Source organism: Diceros bicornis, chromosome 15 (genome assembly GCF_020826845.1).
Source record: "Diceros bicornis minor isolate mBicDic1 chromosome 15, mDicBic1.mat.cur, whole genome shotgun sequence".
Classification (NCBI taxonomy): domain Eukaryota; kingdom Metazoa; phylum Chordata; class Mammalia; order Perissodactyla; family Rhinocerotidae; genus Diceros; species Diceros bicornis.
This window is the reverse complement of record NC_080754.1, coordinates 52,907,630-52,926,879: the sequence shown is the minus strand read 5'-3', so window position 1 is coordinate 52,926,879 and position 19,250 is coordinate 52,907,630. Positions and strand designations below refer to the sequence as shown.

The following is a 19,250-nucleotide window of genomic DNA, read 5'->3' as shown; positions in this document are numbered from 1 at the left end:
TTATATTTATATAATTTCTTCTCAGAGGCTCTCAAAACATTGTATAGCATAAACATCAAATCCTCACAGTGTGCTATGAATGAACTATCACTATCTTCTGATTGGAAATTGGAAAAATTCCAGGTCTAGCATTGTTACATAAGATTCCCCCCAACTTACCAAGCAGTATATAGTTGAACTTAAATTCCACACATATTTAGTATATCAAGTAAATAATGATTATTTGCTACCTATGGGAAACTACAGGATTGTTTTTTAAAGTTTTTTTAAAGTATAATATTTTTTTAAGTACGATGGTTAAACATTATCATCTGTATCAAGTATGCAAAATCTCAGCTTACTCCTAGTGGACAGTTACAGATCTGAGTATGCACTTGTTTTAGTCCCATATGTTTTTTAATGAGGTTACAATAATGCCCTTTGTTTTAAAAGTAAATTACCACCAGCAGTCTTAGAGCTGCATTGATCACAGAAAAATAACAAGAATAGGAGCCAAAATTTGAAATATGTCTCCCTAAAGAGTATTTTTTAACATATTGTGAAAAATATGAGTTCCCTTCATTATTTCACTATTTCCTTTAGCTTTTTAATTTTGTTCACTCCTAAACTAGACGTTTCTAAACCCAAAGGGGTTCTTATTTTTAACAATAAATTGATTAGCATAATCCTTCTTTTGTTTATTCAGTCATTCAAAACCTATTTTTGAACACCTGTTATGAGCTGGGTAATACAGGATGATGATGGTACAGAGGGATGAACACAAAGACGGGGGTGTGCACTGGGTGCTCTGGAGCACATAGGGCTGCTGCCTACTGTAGACTGGAGGCTCAGATCAGGAAGGGTGGTTTCTGTACTGTAACCTGTAGGAACTGTAGGAGACACCTAGGCAGTTTGAATGGTGATATAGGTTTTCATGGCATACCACAATCCCTTGTCCTGTTCTTTCCCATCTTTCTTCTTCCAAAGGATTCAGAAGTTAAGAATGGAAGGAAATGAACCAATGTAGACACTCATTAGGAAGAGATTTGTCCAAGCAACACAAATGAAGAACAACGTAAGCCAATGGTGAAAATAGCACAGTATCAGAATTCCATGTTTTTAACACTGATTCAAAGCATTCTTTTATTTCTCATTTCCTACTTAGACAATGATTGACTATAATGCCTGTGTGCTCAGGATAATTGGCATCCATATGCTGAGGCTGATGTCCCCCAAAATGCCCCAAATTAGTAGCATGTACCAGGATCGGCAAATTGGTTTTCAAAGTAATAGTATGTTTATATAATAAGTGACTCTCATATACATCAAAGCTGATTAGCACACCAACATGATACTAGTTACGTATGATCAGCTAATTCATTGGCTTCATGTTCATACTTTGGTTCCAAGGCTGTTTTTACCATATTTTCATGTACTCAGAGCCTCTAAAAAGGACAAATAATAACATATCATTAGCTTGAGAATGGAAATGTCAACTGGCAAACAACCTATTTGCTTTCTGATCATTGATTCAATACACATATTTTTTATATGCTGAAAATACTGAGAATTTCCAGAAGTAAATGTCCTTTAAGAAAAGTGTTTAATGGCCTCTGGTAGACTCATTACCTTTCTGCATCACTTCATCAATTTAACATTATTTCTAGGTTTATCAGTATTCTGATATAGTATAGACATTTACAATACTTAATAGCCCTTAGACTTTTACTTTTGTACGTGTAGAGTGTTGATAAATTTCCAATAAAGTTAGTCATCCTCCCAACAGAGTGTACCCATTGTTGACATATGTTCAGGTTTCTCTGTTGTTATGCTAATAACCCTCTTTTGCTTGTTTTGGAAAGGGATTGAATTGGAAATTGTCAATAGCTGTGAAAGGAACAATGGTGGTTGTTCCCATCACTGTGAACCTGTGAACATGTACTTGGTGGGCCCCGTTGTTCCTGTAACCATGGATACCAGCTTGATTCAGATGAGAAAACATGCATAGGTAATGTACGCTGAATGCCATCTTGCTTCAGAAGTTGCTCTGGATTCATATAGCCCTTTCCTCTCTAACACTTATTGCTGTAATGTGGGCCACATCTCTCAGAATGCAAGAAGTAAAGTGAACAGTGTCTCTTGCTACTGGATACATATAAGAAAGATTACTTGGCAGAAGACATCATTATGTTTAGATATTTACTTTGAAGTTAAAGGAGATTTAAAACATTTTAACAAAATATATGGACTTCACAGTTTTATTTCAGGAAAAGATTCCAAGGCTTATCTAACCATTTAACGTAATTTGTAATTCAAACAACAAATGCTACCAACCACTCTACTTCTCTCTGCCTCAAGCAGAAACTAAATCATGTGCATTGGTTTTCAACTTCGTGATGATTTGGTTGCATATTCATCTTTGGTATGGCAATTCCAAAAGAATTCTATAAAATGTATCATTCTTTGGAAATCCCAGCTCAAAGTTTTTAATGGATAACTTTTCTAACATGTTAGAATTTATATCATTTGGGACTTTGAGAAGAATAAATTCCACCTCATCCTTGCTTCATAATAAAATGTTTAATCTAGAGCTTCTGAAAAAAAGAGATATCTACTGAAAATAGGGATAGTGATCATCAAACTATATTACTATGTGCTCTGGCTCTGAGAGCACCCATAAGCTTCTAAAGCAATTTGCCAGCGTTCGAGAATTATGACAACTTGTTTTCTTTTGTGATACTTTATATCACCTTTCTTAAAAATTATAAATATTAAAAAAAACTCTCTGACCATTTCATGCTATTCAATATGGTTCGAGACAAATGGGAGTATCATAAAAGAAGTGGATTTCAAAGGTCTAAGTATTTGGGATTTTTTATTTTGGCACAATTATGTGATAGAGTGAACTTCAAGAGATTTTGAAGTATTCCAGGTTTATAAATTATTTAACCAAAACAATGTCATTACTTGTATTTCTTGATCCAGTATTGCCTTCTGCATTTTTCTCAGAGTCCACAGTGGTTAACTTAATGAATCCAATTGCTTTCCTTGCCTCTTGTTATGTAATGAAAAATAAGCTTAAATATTTTTCTACCTTGCTAACATTTGTACCTCTGGGAAAAATAAAGGGCTTCCTTCCTTCTTTCCTCCCTCCTTTTTTCCTTTTCTCCCTCCCTCCCTCCCTCCCTCCCTCACTTCCTACCTGTCTATCGTCCTCTTTTGACTATTAGATAAGGGAAACTGGAATTTTACTAAACCTTTTGTTTGTAGCTTAGAATTTGGTGTCTTTCCTTATTCTTTGAAAAGTACAATTCAGTAAAGTTCTTATTTATAACTGGAAAAAGATAGCATCTGCCAGGGTCAAAATATAGAAAATGGAATATTGATGAGATTTCAGCAGTCAACATGACAACGTTATATTGTATATGGCTCAAGTTTATTTCATTTTCCAACAATAAATAGCACTCATTCCTAAAGACCAAATATTCACTAGAGTAAAGGCAATGATTTGTTTGGAGTGTATATATATATACTTTGCTTATTTGCCTGAGAACAGAGTAAGGCTGTGGATGCTTTGTAAAAACATTTGTGCATGAAGGAAATTAAGGAATTTTCTTTTTAGCTTATTTTAGGATCAAATTTATTTATGTATTTATTTATTTTGTGAGGAAGATCAGCCCTGCGCTAACATCTGCCAATCCACCTCCTTTTTTTGCTGAGGAAGACTGGCCCTGGACTAACATCCGTGCCCATCTTCCTCCACTTTATATGAGATGCCGCCACAGCATGGCTTGCCAAGCGGTTCATCGGTGCGCACCTGGGATCCGAACCAGTGAACCCAGGGCTGCTGCAGCAGAGCGTGTGCACTTAACCGCTTGCGCCACGGGGCTGGCCCCTCAAATTTATTTTTTATATGAGAACATACAAATAAATGTGAAAATAAGTCATCCAGTCTGCAAATGTTCAATCAGTCTTGCCCAAATGCAAAAATTTACTAGGGCTAAAACCTAAAGATGTGTTAACACAATTTGAAAGACAACTATACAAAACACAAGTGTCTGACCAGTAATAAGTTCACTAAATTTAACAATTGGTAGTTATTAGAAAATATTTTTATTACTAACCTTTGGAGCTTTATTGAGTGATTATGAATGGAGGACATATACAGAAGATCAAGTTTTTTCAAGATTTACTTTTAATGCTTTTCTGAAGTCAGGCTGAAATGGGTAATTATATGGTCTGGCTGTGAATGATGCTCTGTTTTTGATTAAGGCTAAACTTTTATGTATAGGTGAATTTCTCTACAATGTTGCAATATTTGGCATATTCACCAATGTGGGAAAAATCTGATCATCAGAGAGGAGGAAAATTAAAAGGGAAAAATATGCAAGCAAAGATATCACCAAATAAGATCCAAAAAGAAATCAAGAAATTTAGGAAACAGATGATGTGAGGGTTGAAGGGACAGAGCATTTTAAGAAAGGCCTATGATATAGGAAGGATGGGTTTCAGATGAGTTCCAGGCTGAGCATGGTACACATGAGATAAGCTAGAAATAGTCCCAGAAGAATGTAATAGCAGAAGAATCCAAAATGGATCATAAAATGATAGACTGAGGAACTCATTTTCCAATTGTGTGATGCAATTGTGCTCCTTGCTAGTTGAGAACAAGGAATCCTGAGACATGGATGTTTGGAGGCGCTGGTGGTATCTGAGAAGACTTTAAAAAATCTTGAAATAAATTTTAAAAAAACATAAAGGATAATGTTTTAGATGAAATGGAACTGAATTTTTGAAGTTGTTTTTTTTTTTTGTCTTCTATACTCATGCTATTTAATCCAAAGGACAAAGAAAGGCTTAATATAAGAAAGGAAAAATATAATCTAAAATTTTGCGAGTGGCACTGCTTGTGACATTTTGCAGGAGAAAGAATGTTTTGTGTCCAAATGACCTTCATTTAGATATTTTCTGGTGACCCTGCACCTTGGGTGATTGATTGCATTTTCTTTCCTTCTTTCTCTTGTCTGCGTTTCCTTACATTTGTACCCTTTCCAAGGTTAATTGAGACAGTGACCTTTTACATCTGTGGCTGCTCATGTAGGTGTGGAAGAATGGAATTTTGTAAACTCAGCCTTGACAGTCCACCCAACCTAACAGCTCAACAAACAGGAGAGGTTGAATGGAACCAAGGACCTATCCCCGAAAACTCTGCCCACACAATTCCCAGGTGTCTAGCCTAAGGAAATAGTGGGTGAAAAGTCTGTTGCTACTTCTTAGCCAATTATGTTAGAAGCCATCACCTCAAAACTCAGGCCAAATAGGCTATTCTTTGGCTGAAGGGTTTCAATTTGACGTCTTCTGGTGCATTGTTATTTTCCCCAGGGCAATTATGTCTTAGGAAGAAACATTCAGGTTTGTAGAATTCTAGAATAATAGTGCTGAAGGAGACTTAAAGATCATCATTTAGAAAGCTGCTCATCTGACAAGACATGCCAGGGTAATGGTGTCACCAACTGTAATAACAACTCCCAGACACTGCTCATCCCAGTCAAAGCGTCATTGAAAAGCTCAAGCAAATTCTCTGAAATATTCTGTAATTTAAAACATAATATTTAAAATGACTGTCTTCCCTCTCTCTGAATTGCAGTTACTGCTTCTCTTCCCAGACGTGTGATTTCCTTTTGATTGGGAACAATCTTTCATCCATGTTCTAGAAGAACAAACACATTATGGAGTCTAAGACTGCCTCATCTTTGCAGCTAGCAAATGTTCACTAAATGGAATTCTTTGGCTCTTCTTCTCAAGCTGTTTTTTTTTTGTTCTTCAAGTTCTCTGTTTGTTCAGTGAGATTGCTGTTTAAACTGGAAAAATAGCAGAGATCTCTTTTCCTGTGTTTAAAAATGCATTTGGAGATTATTTACATACTTTAAAAATAAATAACAAGCATAAAAGAAGCATACAAGAAACACAAAACCAAATGTGGGCCTCATTCTTTTTGTGTTATAGTTTCTTCGCTGTCTGTACGATGTAGCCTGGGAAATAGAAAATGATTAATAAAACAGTTTTAATTTAGAAATGAGACTTATCAGCACTTCTGTAGGTTGGTTAAATTCCTATCTCTTAAACAACAGAAACGTCCTTTTCGCCTTCAGACCTTGATGCATGTGAAAGTGGAGAAGCCTGCTGTGCCCAGCTCTGCATCAACTATTCAGGAGGCTATGAATGCGCTTGTCAGGAGGGCTTTCAGATCACTTCTGTTGGTTGTGGCTGTGATGGTAACTTCCCGAGATCTAACGTCAAATCACCGATGTGTTGGGGCCATCACTGGAGGAGGAACATCTGAGGCAGAGGGTTAGGTACGAAAAGGAAGGCTTTGACACTCAAGACTCTTGGATTTCTATGTGGTTCTACCATTTACTATTGTATGAACTTGGGCCACTCTAACTGCTCTGAGCCTTAAATCCTCATCAGAAAAGTGAAGACAATAATAGGATTAGTGGATAAATTAAGGAAAGTAATAAATGTAAAGTGCCTAGTATAGTGATTGACATAGAGAAATCACTCAAGCAAAAGTAGCTATTATTATTATAATATTCATTGGCCCAAATCCCTTTTACCTAATTTAATATGCAGGCAAGTTTGGGATACTGACAGGCCATAGCATACTGCTGTAGGAATCACTTGTGGCAAGCTTGACTAGAATTAGAAAGTAAAAAAATGATTACTGAAATTCATTTTAATTAGAGAGCAGTGGCAAAAGGATTGCCAGTTCATGAGCCACAGTCTAAATCTGTATCAGAATCCTTTATATATCCAATATTAATCTAGCTAATGCAAGTTTTAAGGTGTCATTTTACAATTTTTTAACTTATTTGTTAAAATTGGCTTACTTACCTTTCAGATGATTTCTAGCTTGTGTATTTTTTTAAACGTCATAGGAGAGTTTGAATTTAGTGAGTAGAGTTCACTTTTTTTTACCGTTAAGAACAGCTCATTCAAGTCATTGCTATGATTTACTTTTAAAAGTTTACCGTAAGTATGTAATCTTTAAATTTTCATTTTGTGATCATTATTACCATTATTTTTAACCATATTTTTCTTGGAATCAAAGCAAAAATAAAACTGATATCTATTTCAATAACAGTCAGATTATATAAGAAGACTGATGCCTCCGAGAAAATAGTGGTTTTTTGCTTAAAGAAACAAAGTCTGAGTTGTTGAGGATGATAAGTGTGTTTCTTCATATAGATGCCAAGTTCCCCAGCCTTGCAGTGTAGACAACAGCAAAGAACACACAATTGTGATATCTATATATTCCAAACACAGCAGAGTATATTGCCATTTACCACATTCCATCTAATTAACAGGGCCAAAAAAATTTTGAATTTCATGTACCATCTGCTCTTAAGCAGAGTAAGCCAAAAGATAATTGTATGGCGTGAATGTACATACTTGGGGACACACATCCAAATGGAAAAGGTATCCACAATTTGAGGCAAAGCTTAGAAGTTCAGCTTCAAAAATGAACTTTTAGTATCGTGAACACATTGTGCAAAGTCTGGGCCCAGACGTGGACATACACCAGTAAGTCACATGAGATCAAGGCCTAGGGTTCTTCCATCTTTAAAATTCTCCACAAACCTAGTACAGGATTATGCATGGAATAAATGCTTCATCATAGATATTGAATAATTGAAGAATGAATGAACATTCTGCAAAAGTGCACAGCCTGAGACTACTGAATTTAAGTTTTAAATTCTTCATCAAAACCTCATGAACGAGGTCTTAGAAAGACCTTGTCTATGTAGATGAACTATAGTAAACTTGGAAATGAGTGAAAAAAAAATAATCGACAGGATATACTTGAGAAAGAATTTTGGGGCTATACTTTCTATATGGCAATACGTTGTTATTGTCTAATAAAGGTGACAGGAGGAACACAAATATGCCCATGAGTTCATAATGTCTATTTTATCTCTCAGTGCCTAAAAGCAGACATTGTTTAAATTTTCCTAGATGTGGATGAGTGTCTGGATGTCAGTACAGTCTGTGACCAACTGTGTATTAACTCTGTGGGAACATATGACTCTACCTGTGAAGAAGGCTACAGAATTGGAAGTGATGGAAAGTCCTGCATCTGTAAGTCACTGTGAAGAATTTATTGTATCTTTTCTAAACTGCTTCCACTCTCATCTTGCTCTTCAGGAACAGCAGAGACCACGTAGTCCTTGACTCAACCTGTCTTCCCTTTTCTCTCTTCACAGACTGAGATCTTTCTTTTCCTTTTGTTCTCTCTGCTGCAGTTTCAACTTTGTGCTTGCTGCTTCCCACCTTCATTTACAATCGACTTTTTGAAATGGTCTCCTCAAAGCGTTTTACCTTTCATTCGCCGCCTGCCTTGGCTCTCTAGTTCAAACTCTCTCATTTCTGTCATCAACCCTTGCTCAGTTTTTCCTTCTTTTAACCAGCATGTTGAATCCAGACATTTTCCTGTGTGGTCTTAGCTTTAGATGATGAGGAGCTAGAGGAAGAAGAAGAGGAATCAGAAGTTGTGAGGTCTCTAGGCCTTCTATTCAAGAGCCCACCTCAACTGCTTCATCATGTTGCTGCTTCTTTGCCTCCCACTTACGAAGATGAGGAGGAAGAGGAAAAAGATATTTGAGGAGAACTCACTGCTTTGCACAAAGTTGGTGGGTAAAAGAATTGATCTTATTATACTCACCTCTTTTCTTTATTTTTAGAAAATTCACATAAATTCTTTTATTGACGATTTTATTATCAATATTGAATGCCATCAAATGTTTTAACATGACATTAGCAAGAAAAATGGGGCCAAAATCACTTTTTTGGAGCTTCCTATCAAATCCATCATCTTTAATCTTGCTTCCCTTTGCACAATAAAGGGTTATGATGTAGGCATGTGTCAAAGTGGAAGTGCAGGGTGGTGGGGGGCTGTTGATGTGTGATGTGTGAAATGGAGCTGAAAAATATCTCTAAGTTAGCATAATGGGACCTTTTCGTTCTTATAACTATTAAAACTCCACTAGAAGTCACTTATATATAGTTAAAATTTACCTTAAATAACCTTAAGATTTAGACCCTTTCTAGATTTTAAAATTCAGAGAACCAATGTTCAATATGCTCAAGTGGACCAAGAAAATATTTTTAAAATGTGAGCAGTTTTTCTTATATATCCATGCAAGAGAACTCAAGCGTCAAATCACTCCCGATCAAAATAAATTAGCATAACCTCTTTCAAAAGTAACAGTTTGCAGCCAGTCTGCTGCTATTTTTTTTCTCTTCTTTGTAAGACAGAGCTGCTCTTTTTTTGTTCTCTCTCTGTTCATTGTATTTTAACAATATCAAAGCTTGATGATTGCTTTAGAATGCATTGGGTAAAATGGCAGAAATGTTTTATACTATGGCCAATCATAATAATAATATCAATAAATGTGTCTCCATAAAAATAGAAATGCCTTAGTGTTTCTTAATTAAACTCCTGATACTTTGGCTACTCAAAGTCAAAATAGAAATAGTTCAGGGCTACCAAGGCACTCAGAACTTGAGTGGATAATATCTGGAGAGAAGAGAAGCTCAGATAAGTGACACAGAATCTCTGCTGCTTTTACCTTGAGGCATTTGCTACTGTATGGGCTGTGCAGGCAGAGAAGCCAGGAAACCGAAAGGCAGCTGTTAAGGGCGCAAGGAGCTAAGCACAGTGATCAGCAGTATCATGGCGATGGCAAGGTAGAAGTTGGAGCTCAGGATCTGCCAAAATAAAGAGGACGTGATAAACATGACAGGCTTTCCACTGGGATGTCTGCAAGACCCCATCTAGAAACAGAGGCAAAACTTGAAATGAAACAAGCCTTAACACAACTGAAATCTCTCCATCCTCATTCAGATTAAGATGATTTCCCTCAAGAATTTAATGGAAAAACACATTATGGTACATTTATACAATTGAATACTATACAGCCATAAAAAATAAACTAGTGTACACATGATACAGGTGAGTTTCACAAACATTATATTGAGTGAAAGAAGCTTGATAACCAAAAAGTACATGCTTTATGATTCCACTTATATAAAGTTCAAAAATTAGGAAAAATAATCTATGATGATAGAAGTTAGGATAGTGCTTAATTTGTGAGGCTAATGATTAAGAATCATCCAGTCACTCTCTGAGTTTTGAGGGTGCTGGCAATATTCTATCTCTTGATCTGAGTGGCATTTACATGGGATGGTTTACGTTGTAGAAAAAAGTATGAAGTGTACCCTTGAGATTTGCACACTTCTCTGCACGTATATCAAATGTCAATAAAAAAATTTACATAGTAAAAAACAAATTTTGCATAAAAAAGCCTGGAAGGAAAAGCAGGAGGAACATTGATTATTTTTGTGTTTTGGAATCAATGGTAATTCTTTTTTTTTTTTTTAATTTTTTATTTATTTTTTTTCCCCCAAAGCCCCAGTAGATAGTTGTATGTCATAGCTGCACATCCTTCTAGTTGCTGTATGTGGGACGCGGCCTCAGCATGGCTGGGGAAGCGGTGCGTCTGTGCGCACCGGGGATCGAACCTGGGCTGCCAGCAGCAGAACGCGCGTACTCAACCGCTAAGCCACGGGGCCGGCCCTGAAATCAATGGTAATTCTTTTCACTTTTTTATTTTCTTAAATATTCTAAATATTCTTTAGGGACTATATTTCAATATTATAATTGGAAAAAATAAAATAAGCTCTATTTTTTTGTGAGGAAGATCAGCCCTGAGCTAACATCTGATGCCAATCCTCCTCTTTTTGCTGAGGAAGATTGGCCCTGGGCTAATATCTGTGCCCATATTCCTCTACTTTATATGGGATGCTACCACAGCACAGTTTGACAAGTGGTGCATTGGTGCACCCCGAGATCTGAGCCTGGGAACTCCGGGCCTCGGGAGCGGAGCGCGCGCTTTTAACCGCTGCACCACTGGCCAGCCCCAAATGAGCTCTATTTTAAAAGATATCTCTTTGCTATTGTCTTTTTCTGGGACTCTTTCGAAAGTATGCTCAAGGATCTTTTTTTTTTCTTTTTTTTTTTTTGAGAGAGGTTTCATCTCCATTTTCAGTGATGTAGACAGTGTGAGCTAACCAAGATGGTATCACATTCCAGTCTGTTTAGATCACAGCTTCGGATACGACTGCAGTTTGAGCTGCGAGGACTGCATGAATGGAGGCAGATGCCAGGAAAGGAAGAGTGGGTGCTCCTGCCCCGCTGGCTGGGGTGGCGTTCTATATAATGAAAGTGAGTGACACCCTGGGGAATTGGTAAGAGGGTGATGAGTTCTCCTCTACTACTGGTAATGAGTTCTTCTTTACGTGTGTTCTCCCCAAAATGTTTTAACAAGGTAGGCGATTGATATGGGTGAGAAACCAATTTATTTGTTGTGTATAAAGAATGCCTATGAAGCACTGAGCTTTTAAACTGAACGTGTGATTTAGGGGAGATTTTGTGTTTCCCGGGAAACATGATGTGCTGTCTCTTGTTTATCTATGGAACGTAAAAGTTAATAAAGGATCCTAATATTCTGGCCTATAGAAATCCCTCCATTTAAATAAATCATTAGGCCCTGGCAAGCTATTCCCAATGAAGAAAGAAAGGATTTATGCTACAAAGTGCAATTAATGAAATCGCTTGACGGTTTGCTGCTGCTTTTTGTTTGTGTTTTTTTCTTTTTCTTTTTCAAAATATGTTCGTGCAGTCAATGACATTTTTAAGTTTTTTATATAAGTCTCTCATGAGAAAATATCAAAGATTTAAAAAATGATACCTCTAATAAATCTTTTCCTTTATATTTTAAATGGAGGTATACTTGCATGTACTAAAACTGCCAAGTAATAAAACAAAATATATTGACTATCTTTGTTTCTGCTTTCTCTTTTTAAATTTGCTGCATAAATTTTTTAATAAAAGGTTTTTCCTAGGCTTTGTGATTGGCTTGTAAGATGATATGAGCAGATTTTCTGTTGAACCCCCTGCATATGGGAAGAAAGAGCACAGATATTGTTTCTATTATGAGATAGATGCAGAACCTGAGTCATAAAATAGTGAAGTGGTTTAACCAAGATTGCTAGTGAGAGTGTTGAGGATCTTCCTCAAGCATCCCTCTGATCATGTTTCTTGGCTGCTCAAAAAACTTTGAGTGTCCCATTTCCTGATACATAAAGCATACACTTCTAATCTAGTCATTGGCAACCATCTAAAATCAGGCCCTCATAATACTTTTCGCTTTTTATCCTAATCACAACTCTTTGCCTAGCTTATCATTTCCAAAAAACTAAACCACTGACTGCTTAATACTTTGCCGGTTTTTAGCTTTGTGCCTTTTGCTAAGCTGCTGTCTTTGATTGCCTTTGCCACTTATTGCATGAAGCTTTATTTGATGGTCCCAGTCTAGCCACAACTGTTTATATTTTTGGTGGATTTAAAGTCCCTCTCTCTCTCGACATTGGATTGGAGTTAGCTGTCTGTTCTATCTCCCTTACTAAACTGAGAGCTCATTGACCAGGTCCTATTCATGTTTCTCCAAATTGGAGGCGCCCAGTGTGTGAATGAACAAATGAATAAAACTTGGTATTGAGATACCCAACTATATTAACCTGCAACTTGGCGTACTCAACTGGATAAAATTGGGATCAAATAAATGTTACTGAATGACTATTAGAGAGTAAATATTTACCTTATATTCTAAGTTTTGTTGGTAAATATGCATCTTTGAAACCCTTGATCCCTAACATGGCAGCATGAGAAATAAAACTAAAAATCTATCTCAAATACATCAGAATAAAACATCTCTGATACAAAATTAATATTACTGAAAATGATCTTGATGATAAAAATGAAGATAAGATGACCCTTTCTTTGGCTTTGGAAAACACTGAGAATCTCTGAAGTGTTCACAGGGCCTTGTAAAGGGAAGTCTGTCCCTGAAAGCAGAAGCTTGTATTTTCTTTGCACTTCTTCTCTGTACTTCTTCCGTTCTTTTTACAAAAATGGAAACAGAGCAATCCATTTAGGAGAAATGAAAAAAGTGTTCATGAATTCTTTTACAAAAAGGGTAATGGGAACATTTTCTTAAAAATCCCTATAAACTGCAATAAATGGAAGTTACCAATCATTCATCAATCATATTTTTAAAAGTACTAGCTCTTCAAATTCAGCAAGGGAAATAAAAAAAAGAACATTCAGCAGGGATCTGGAAAGTTAGTTTTGCATTGAGTAGATCTTCTAGCCTAATATCTTTATTGGTCTATATGAAAATATCTACTTTAATGTCTTAGGAATTTCTTCAAGTAATTATAATGAAACAATTTAAAAATTACCACATATTATTAATTTTAATAGCACATTTTAGAACTCCATGTCTTTTGAAGACATTTCATATTGACTATCTCATTTGCTGTTATGAGATTCTTTCCAGTAGAAAGGAAAGACACGAGAATTTTCGTATGACAAATGAATGGGCTATATGTGGATGGAAGGATTCATGACTTCTTCCAAATCATACAACTATGGTTTGGGGCATGTTTATTTTAAAATTTTCTTCTCTAGGATAATTGCTCTGTTTGATACAATGAATAAAATATTTAGCAAATCCTTGTACCATGTGATATCATATTCTACTTTACAAGGGAGTGCCATGTAATAGTGTTGGTTTGCTGATGTTGATGGCTTGCTATAGTCCAATATTGTGAAAGCTATTTAAACTTCCTTAGCTTAATTTTCCAGGTATATTTTTAAAAATTGTCCCCTCTGTAGTTGCTATAAGAATTCAGAGACTTACTACATGTAAATTAACGAGGTAGGCCTCCACCAATGTTTGTTGCTGGTTTCTTTCTTATTCCTTTTGTTTTTCTCTTTCCTTTTCATAGCAGCCTATGGTTTGAAAATAAAGAAAAAAATGAATAAGAAGCCAAGTTTCCGTATTAACATCTGGAATAGTGTCATTAGGTAGAGAGAGGAGGTGATATAAATGTAGTTTTATAATATCTATAATTGGCTAATAGCCAATTAGGATAAAATGTCAGTTAAAGTGGTTACTCACATTATCTCAGCAGCTGTATTTACTCAAGTTAAAGTCACAGACATTTTCCCAATTTATTTTTATTTTTTTTTTAAAGATTTTATTTATTTTATTTTTTCCCCCCAAAGCCCCAGTAGATAGTTGTATGTCATAGCTGCACATCCTTCTAGTTGCTGTATGTGGGACTCAGCCTCAGGATGGGCGGAGAAGTGGTGCCTCGATGCGCACCCGGGATCCGAACCCGGGCCACCAGCATCGCAGCGCGCGCACTTAACCACCAAGCCACAGTGCCGGCCCCCAATTTATTTTTTTAATGGAATACTAAACATTTCCCAAAAAAAACAACAAACCAAAGAAAATAGTTGTCCACTTGACTTCATCAGTCTTTGCCAATGCAAATACCTTGAAACCCTCAAGACAGTCTTAGCTGCATTCATTCCAGGTTAAAAATACATGACATTTTTTTTCTATGTTTCCTTCCCATTTTTCAAAATAGAATATACAGTTTGTTTCTCATTAAGGTTGGTGAGAGTTATACAGCAAAGATGTCTAAGTAGCTTTGAAAATGTGAAGGTTAGAGTTTAAGGAAAGGTAAATTTTTCATGTAAACCTTGTTAGCGGTACCTCGGTCATCATCACTTTAATTAGCTGTGTCAGTCATCACCCCAGGAATGATTATGGCATCCGAACTAGGAGCCTGCCAGAGACTCTTCTGGGTCTGCCATTTACAGAGATTTTAATTACTCAGAATCCGTTCTAATAGAAAAACAAGGTTTTTTTCCCTCCATTTGTTTCACAATGAGTATATTACACTGCTTGTTCACCTTCTCCGTTTTCTTCTCAGCTGGTTCCCCAGAGACCAGTGGGAAAGAGTGTGGCAGCACCTGTGATTGTCAGAACGGAGGCACCTGTGATCCTTTGACTGGGCATTGCCGGTGCCCCCCAGGGGTGCATGGGAAAACCTGTGAAGATGGTAGGAATGTCTGGTGCTGGTCAGAGGAGACAACTCTTTAAGTTCTTGAGGTTTCTGTTCAAAAATGAACTAAGCAAAATTTGCATCTGTATTTTTCAAGGTGGCCTTTCTGAAGAAGTAAAAGACTGTGCCTATATCTATATAGTCGTGTGTGTGTGTATCTATATACACACACACATATATATACACACATATATATATATACACGCACGAGTACAATTGCTTTGACTGATGACATGTGTAATAGAACAAAATAAGTGAGGCTTAAATCTCCAACTGTGATCCAAGCGGGATGAATCCTGATACAGAGAAAACGTTTTTCTTCCGCTGAGCGAAAAGTTGAGTTTCTGTGTGCAGGTTTAGACCTAGGAGCTGGGGAGAATTTATTTGCTCTGCATGATAAATGGAAGAAAAAAATGGAGCTCCTTGGGCAAACTGGGGAGGAAAAGAGATGACAATCAGAGAAGAAAAGGAGAGGAGGGAGAGAGGAAAAGAGAGGAGAAATGATGGATGAAAAACTCACAAAAAACCAATGAGTGCTGTGTGCGGACTTTTCCTGGAAGCCAGTGAAGAGGCCACATTTCTTACATAGGTTGATAAAGCACCAAAAAAAACCTGCTTGTACAGGCCCAAGAGCTGAAGGCAGAGTCAATGAAGATAGAAGTCTTCAGGAATTGCCAGAAATCCTGGGGAGTTTATTAGATTCTTACATATCACGGAACTGGGGAGATGGAAACCAAGTTTACTTTGTTCTCTGAGCTACTGGTGTCCCAGTTATTTATCCCTCTGAAAATGGTGATTCATTTATTCAAAAAATGTATATTAAGAGTTGGCAAGAAACTGTGCCAGGCATTGATATTGTAACAACAACAAAAAAAAATTAAAAGGACCCTGGTCCTTCCATGTGGAAATTATGGTCTTGTTCGAAGCAGTCCTAGGTTACAAATGTTGGTAGGTAGTACAAATTAAATATGAATGTCTGCTTGGAGGTCAGACCATGAGGACAATGCAGACTGAATGAGCCAGCAAGAGACTTCTGGAGAAGTGCCACTTAAGCAGAAGCCTGCAGAATGAGGAGACACGAGACAGAGGGAGAGTGAGGGAAGAGCATTCCAGACTGAGGGTGCTGCGCATTGCCAGACTCTGATGTGGGAAAGAGCGGGGTGCATTAAAGGAACCTGAAGCAGGGCAGCTGGTGGAGTGCAAGTCAGTCAGGGAGATATTAGCGCAATGTGAAGTCAGCCAGTGCAAGGGCTCGCAGGTCTTGTTTGGGATGTTTAACCTGACCGCAATGGCAAGTGGTTGTAGGATTTTAGGGAGAGGATATGCAATCATATTTGTGGTTTTAAAAGATCTCTCTAGCCTCAGTCCAATCAGATTGGAAACATCTTCCCATTTGCAAGCTCCTTATTTCATATAACAACAGCTCTAGCAAGTGTTGCATGTGGGTTAATATTTGCTTTGTTTGTCCTTCCACCCTCCAGGATGCCCAAAAGGATTCTTTGGGAAGAACTGCAAAAGTAAATGTAACTGTGCCAACAGTGGCCATTGCCACAGGGTGTATGGCACTTGTATGTGTGAGTCAGGGCGCTATGGGAGGTTTTGTCATCTGAGTAAGTCATAGGCACTAAATTTGCCCCCTGTGTGAAGCAAGGAGGCTCAGAAATTACTGAAAATATGTTAGACAAAGAGGAGAGTAAAAAACGTAGCATACTTTATATAGTCATGTCATATATATGATGATTGTGTTCTAGTCTTTAGCCTCCTTACATTATAGAATCTAGATGTTGATGAATGAAAGAAAAATATTTCTGAATTCTTTACATTTTTTCTAGTTAGTGTTTACCTTATTTACTGAGAGAGGATTGTTATTAGTTCATTTAAATGGACATTTGACAGTTTATAGGAGTTGAATATCAAAGGCCCAGAACAAGTCTCTTTTATTTCTGGGTTCTAATGCAAAACAATATAATTTTCTAAAATGTTAAAATAGGCTATTCGTTTTGCATTTTGACCATCAATCACATTTTGCAAAAGATGCGAGAAAATACAGTCACCAATAAATGCTTCAACCTGTCAGTAACTTTTAGGATTTCTCCCAATGGGACAGGTCTGGGTGCCCACCATCCCGTCTTGAAGCTGTGTGCAAGTACTTGTGAGCCCAAAACAGTCTCTGCCCTGCTCCTCTCCTGTTCTGTGTGCCCTCCTCTGAAAATCCTTCCTGAGTGAACTCAGTAACGCCATGACCCATTTCTTAATAACAGAGACCTTTTAGAGTCTTATATTATATATTTCGTTGAATGTCCATAGATCTTATCTATTCTATAAAAGGCATGCCCCTTGAAAACAGAGAGTAAATTTTGAATACTCCAGTGAGAGAGCCAGTGAAGGCATCATAGAAAACTGAATCTAGGTCATGAGGAAAGAGTAGCCTCGGATAAACAAAACAGAAGAGAAGAGGAGAAGGCATGGATAAATGTGAGCAATGCAGGTGCAGATGGTATGTTCTAGAACATCATATACCTCGTAGAACAGGCCAAGAGAAGAAGACTCACCTAGAAACAAAGATAGCATCATTTCTATTATTGCTCCTCTAGGGTAATAAGATGCACCCCATTTTTTAGTAATAACTTTTGAATATTTTATAAGGTAATAGATGTTTTGGCAAAAAACATTTAAATCATAATTCATCTGGTCAAAAATTTAAAGAGCAGATGGTGGTAGTGGTGATGGTGATTAGCATTTTGAATGTGACCATTTTTAGAAAAAACATACACATTCCCATTCTTCAGGACTCTTATTGCTTAGACTTGAGGCTTCATTTATTAATGCCACTTGCCTGGCCCTGAGAAGCTTAGGTTTGCAACCCTGTATTTGTTTTCTAGAGCTGTCGTAATAAAGTACCACAAGCTGAGTGCCTTAAACAACAGAAATTTGTTGCCTCACAGTTCTAGAGGCTAGACGTCTGGGATCAAGGCGTTGGCAGGCCATACTGTCTCTGAAGGTGCTAGGGAAGGATCAATTCCAGGCCTCTCTCCTAGCTTCTGGCTTGTGACAACATAACTCCAGTCTTCACATGGTGTTCTCCTTGTGTGAGTGTTTCTGTGTCCAAATTTCCTCTGTTTATAAGGACACCAGTCATATTAGATAAGAAGCACATACTACTCCAGCATGACCTCATCTTAACTAATTACATTGGCAACATTCTGAGGTACTGGGGGTAAGGATGTCAACATATGAATTTTTGGAGGACACATTTCAATGCATAACAAGCCCTGAGTAGACACTGGATTGCCAAAAGAGGTTACTTCTTGAACTTTTCCTTTTTTTCTAATCATATTTCCACAGTTATATGTTCTTAACACACCCAATTGTCACCTTTAAGCATTCCATTGAGTCTGAGTTGTCCCCTGAACCAGTGTTATGCATGCTGTACCAGGAAGAGTAGGGCATGGAAGCCAACACAGGGAGGTGAATGTTCTGGAATGAGCAAGAGGCCTACATCAAGGAAGATAATAGCTCTGAGGGACCCTGAGGCTTGGTGGGGATGAGAAAGGACTCAAAACTTGGAAACCACAGGAGAGATGAGAGAGGGAGCATATAATTTATTATCCAAATAGAATAATATTAACAGTGAGAAGGAGCCCTGTTAATAATTCTGTTCTGCTTTAGGAGTAACTCTGTCTGTCCCTGGCAACTGGGACAAGGATCACCCTACATGGTGGCATCATAACGAACACTTTACATTATCTCTCTTAATAATAGTGGATATTAGCAGATGCTAATAGTTTCTATTCATCAGAAAGTCAAGTGGCTTATTTTGTTCTCTCCGAGCAGCTTTTGACAGCAAAGCCTATATAAGCATACAATACAATTACCTTGAGCCTGGAGAGCACTTGAAGGATCTTTCATTTGATAAGTCCTTTGGACATCTGTAATGGGGGAGAAAAAATTGTCAGAGGTATATTTTGGAAAGGGAATTGAATTACTATAAGTAACTCCTCAAAGAGAGAACTAAGGGTATGTTTTCCTGAATGTGAAGGTGGGACCTTTTCAAATTAGAATTCCTATGCTGACTACCATCCCTAAAACTCAACAGCATGGGGAAAATAATGAAGGAAAAGGCAAGCACCATTTGCCAAATATGTGGCTGAGATAATGCTGCTGTCACAATGAAAGTTTCGTGTTATCTACAAGATGTAAAATTATTTCCGATTACCATATAATGAAAGGGA

At 37.2% G+C, this 19,250-nt stretch overlaps 1 protein-coding gene across 1 annotated transcript in view; it reads left to right on the top strand.

Moving 5' to 3' along the window:
* The window catches only part of LOC131414611 (EGF-like and EMI domain-containing protein 1), a 457,413-nt gene that overhangs the window by 420,470 nt on the left and 17,693 nt on the right, over window positions 1-19,250 (top strand). The window contains 7 exon segments of the mRNA XM_058555616.1: window positions 1,842-1,915; window positions 1,918-1,987; window positions 6,132-6,254; window positions 8,484-8,669; window positions 11,132-11,263; window positions 14,887-15,015; window positions 16,500-16,628. Coding sequence (XP_058411599.1) covers window positions 1,842-1,915; window positions 1,918-1,987; window positions 6,132-6,254; window positions 8,484-8,669; window positions 11,132-11,263; window positions 14,887-15,015; window positions 16,500-16,628 — 843 coding nt within the window.